Source organism: Pteropus vampyrus, unplaced genomic scaffold (assembly GCF_000151845.1).
Source record: "Pteropus vampyrus isolate Shadow unplaced genomic scaffold, Pvam_2.0 Scaffold86, whole genome shotgun sequence".
Taxonomy (NCBI): Eukaryota; Metazoa; Chordata; class Mammalia; order Chiroptera; family Pteropodidae; genus Pteropus; species Pteropus vampyrus.
In genome coordinates, this window is record NW_011888867.1 from 4,875,859 (window position 1) to 4,879,008 (window position 3,150).

Genomic DNA, 3,150 nt, shown 5'->3' on the forward strand with positions numbered 1-3,150 from the left:
GAGGGACAGCAGAGGGAGAGCTGCTTCTGCCCCTGCTTTGACTGGGTGGGTCCTTCAAACTGAGATCCCCCGGCTCTCTGTGGGGACCTTCTCTGGGACCAAGCTGTCATTGGAGGTCCCACTGGGCTCCACACAGAAGAAGTGGCCATGTCTGGGGGGACAGGGACATTCTCCTTTGTTCAAGGCCTGGCTTTCTGGCTCCAGCTGCCCTTGCCCAGTTCTTGACAGGACTGAGAAACTGTTTGTATTTCAAAACTCTTGTGGGCACTGCAGACTGTCCCCCTGGGGACACCGGGGACAGCAAGTAGAAGCTCAAAAGGTCCCCAAGCTCAATGCCTGAATCATGGAGCTCAGTCAGGGACCAGCCGACCGGGCCCCTCGGGGGGCACACCCCCTCCCACGACAGCAAGCCCGGCCCGGGAGCCACCCCTCCCCCTGCCCCCCAGGCCCAGGCGGGAGCAGAGCGGGAGTCCCACTTCTGGCCTCCTACCGATTTAAAAGAAGCCCTTTCAAAGAGTTAATTTCCGACTTGAGTTCGTTGATATTCTGGGACTCCAGGAGCCAGTTGGTGGATGTGGTGGCCTGGAAGTCAAAACACAGGGGAACAGGAATCAGAGTGGCACCTGTCCCACCTGAGCTCAGGCCACTGGGGGGGTAGGACGGGCTGTGGCTTCGGGAAAACGGCGGGCGCACCTGGGAGCACCGTGTCCTGTGCCCCAGCCTGGCGACCCCTTGGGGAGGTTCTGCCACTGCCTGTCAGGGATCTGCCTGGCTGGGCCTCTCTGTTTAAATGATGACACCCTTAAAACGAATGTCCCCAGAACTCTGGCTGTTTGGCTGACAACAACGAGCAACTGTGACGTGCACTGGGTGCAACAATGGCGCTTCGGCCACTGAACCAAACGACAGGACACAGAAGAGCCTATGTGCAGAAACGGAAACTCGAGCGTTTGCAGCAGGTAAGGGGGAGTCAGGGATGTGCCTCAGAACAGCCAGGGGGCAGGGGGCGGGGGGCACCAGGGCTGAGGCCGCAGCTGCAGCTGGCGGGGGCCCCTCCGTTTCTGTGTGTTCAGAATGTTCCATTAAAACGAGGAAGATAAATGAAGTCCATCTCTACACCAACTACACCCATCACCTAAGTCCCTCTCCTTACAGAGACGGTCACCCCACACACAGAAGAGAATGCTGGGGCTGGGACGGGCAGCCACCCCCGTCCCCCGCTGTAGACACCAGACTGGTACTCGGGAGCCGCTGGAGGGCCAGAGAGATGACCTCGGAGAGCTCGTCTCCGGCTCTGCAGCCTGGCAAGCCCCGGACTGCACCCCAGGCTGCAAAGCCACGACCTGCACACATGCCAGCCAGCCATCCGCAGCCGCTCCTGTGGGATGACAGCAAAGGCTCGGCATACTAGAAGGAGCTGTCCGAGGACTTCGCTTGAGTTTCCGTCCCCGGGGAGGGCTCTAACCTCTGACAAAGGCCTTCCTTCCACACATACCTTTCCCCTTTGAATGTGACAGTTCTCCATACAAACTTCACAAAACCACACCTTTCTTTGGCAAAGCTGGCTGGGACAGGTGGAGAAGAGGGAAGCTACTACAGTGGTCCCCAAATCACAGCTGCCAGTTGCCAAGCCGCCTATGAAGCATTTATGGGCCAGTTCCAGGTGTGATGGCCTCAGGTGTGCGGGCCTGCAGGATCCAGGCTGGAGGCCACCTCGGGGCGGCTCGAAGTACACAAATTAATCGTGCAAAGCACCCGCTTCCCTGACACAGCAAACCCGTGCCGGAAGTGCAGGAGAACGCGGGGTGTCCCAGGCTGGCAGAAGGGAAGGGCCCCAAACATCCTCACTGGCCTGCTTGGGGTCTCCGATGTGGGGTGGGGCTGCTGCAAGCCCCACCCGGCACACCTCTGCAGGGAGAAGCCCCTCAGAGGGGCCGCAGGGCTTGGGAAGGAAAAGCTGGGCAGTGTCGGACGGCGTGTGCGAACACCCACCGCACGCACGCACAGGCCCCCGGCACCCCGCCCCAGACCCCCAGAGAGTGCAGACCCAGGAGCCACTGTTCTGGCTTCTCTGAAACCTCGAAAGCTACTGTGGCCCATTAACAAGGGAGCAGTTTCCACTCACCGGCCTGCAAAGGACTCAAATTTCCAAACGCATATGGTGCCAGATGCCAGGATTTAGAAATAAAATCTGACATCTGGGGCTTTTTAGCCAGTCTCTTTAAAAAACAGTTGTAGAAAACTCCCAGCCTTCAGTTTTATGTAGGTTTTTTAATTACTTAACGCTCTTCTTTTTAATTTTTTACAGTGCTGCAGCAGGAGTTTGGAAGCCAGATATAAAAACTTACGTTACAGCTGAGAAAACACAGCGCCGAGTCCTCGGTTTACGGGGTGGCCAGCCTGCGCACATGGGTTTAGATACCAAACCAGGGAGCCCGCATCGGTGTCCAGGAGATGAATGAAGGGGGCCGGGGGCCGGGGGGCGGCCATCAGAAAAGCAAGTGCGAGGAGCTCAGGCAGCTCCCGACCACCAGGCACAACTCTGGGCTCCCTCCCCTCTTAAAACAAAACATGTGGTCTCAATCTTAATGGTTAAAGTCTGAAAACAGTTTTCCAATTTCCGGAATGGCTTCTGGCCACTGGCAGGCCACCACTCCAAAAGATAATAGAGGATCGCGGGGCGGGGGCTGCAACCAGCCTCCTGGTTCTTTACGAGCCGCCTGCCTCCGGGCAGCACACACGGTGGCTGGAGCTGGCCACCCGGCAACCAGGCCACCTGAGGGGGAAGTGCAGGCAGCGCGCGTGCGCGCGCGTGTGTGTGTGTGTGTGTGTGTGTGTGTCGGGGGGGGAGGGGCCCGGGTCTGAGGAGGGAATTCTTGGGGACTCTCTTCACAGGAGGCAACCCAGATCCCACCTGAAGTGGAAAAATTCCTATTTTGCTGGGTTTTTGCAAATGCGCAGGATCTGAGCGCTGGCTCGCACCGACCTGTACTCCGGGATGGGGCCTCCCCTGGGAGACACACACGGAGGGGGCTCCTTCACAGCACCAGGTGGCAGAAGCAGCCAGAGAGCGATATGGGAGAAGGGGATAGCACAGGGAGGGCAGTGGACGTCCTGGAGCCACTGGACACTGTCTCCTGGGCCCAGCCT

General features: G+C 58.7%; 1 protein-coding gene across 5 annotated transcripts in view; it reads right to left on the reverse strand.

Moving 5' to 3' along the window:
* Positions 1 to 3,150, reverse strand: part of PEX14 (peroxisomal biogenesis factor 14) — a 121,954-nt gene that overhangs the window by 2,260 nt on the left and 116,544 nt on the right. For all 5 annotated transcript variants that reach the window (XM_011363569.2, XM_011363570.2, XM_023532639.1 and 2 more), the window contains one exon: positions 491 to 582. In XM_011363569.2, coding sequence (XP_011361871.1) covers positions 491 to 582 — 92 coding nt within the window. The remainder of the gene's footprint in view (positions 1 to 490; positions 583 to 3,150) is intronic.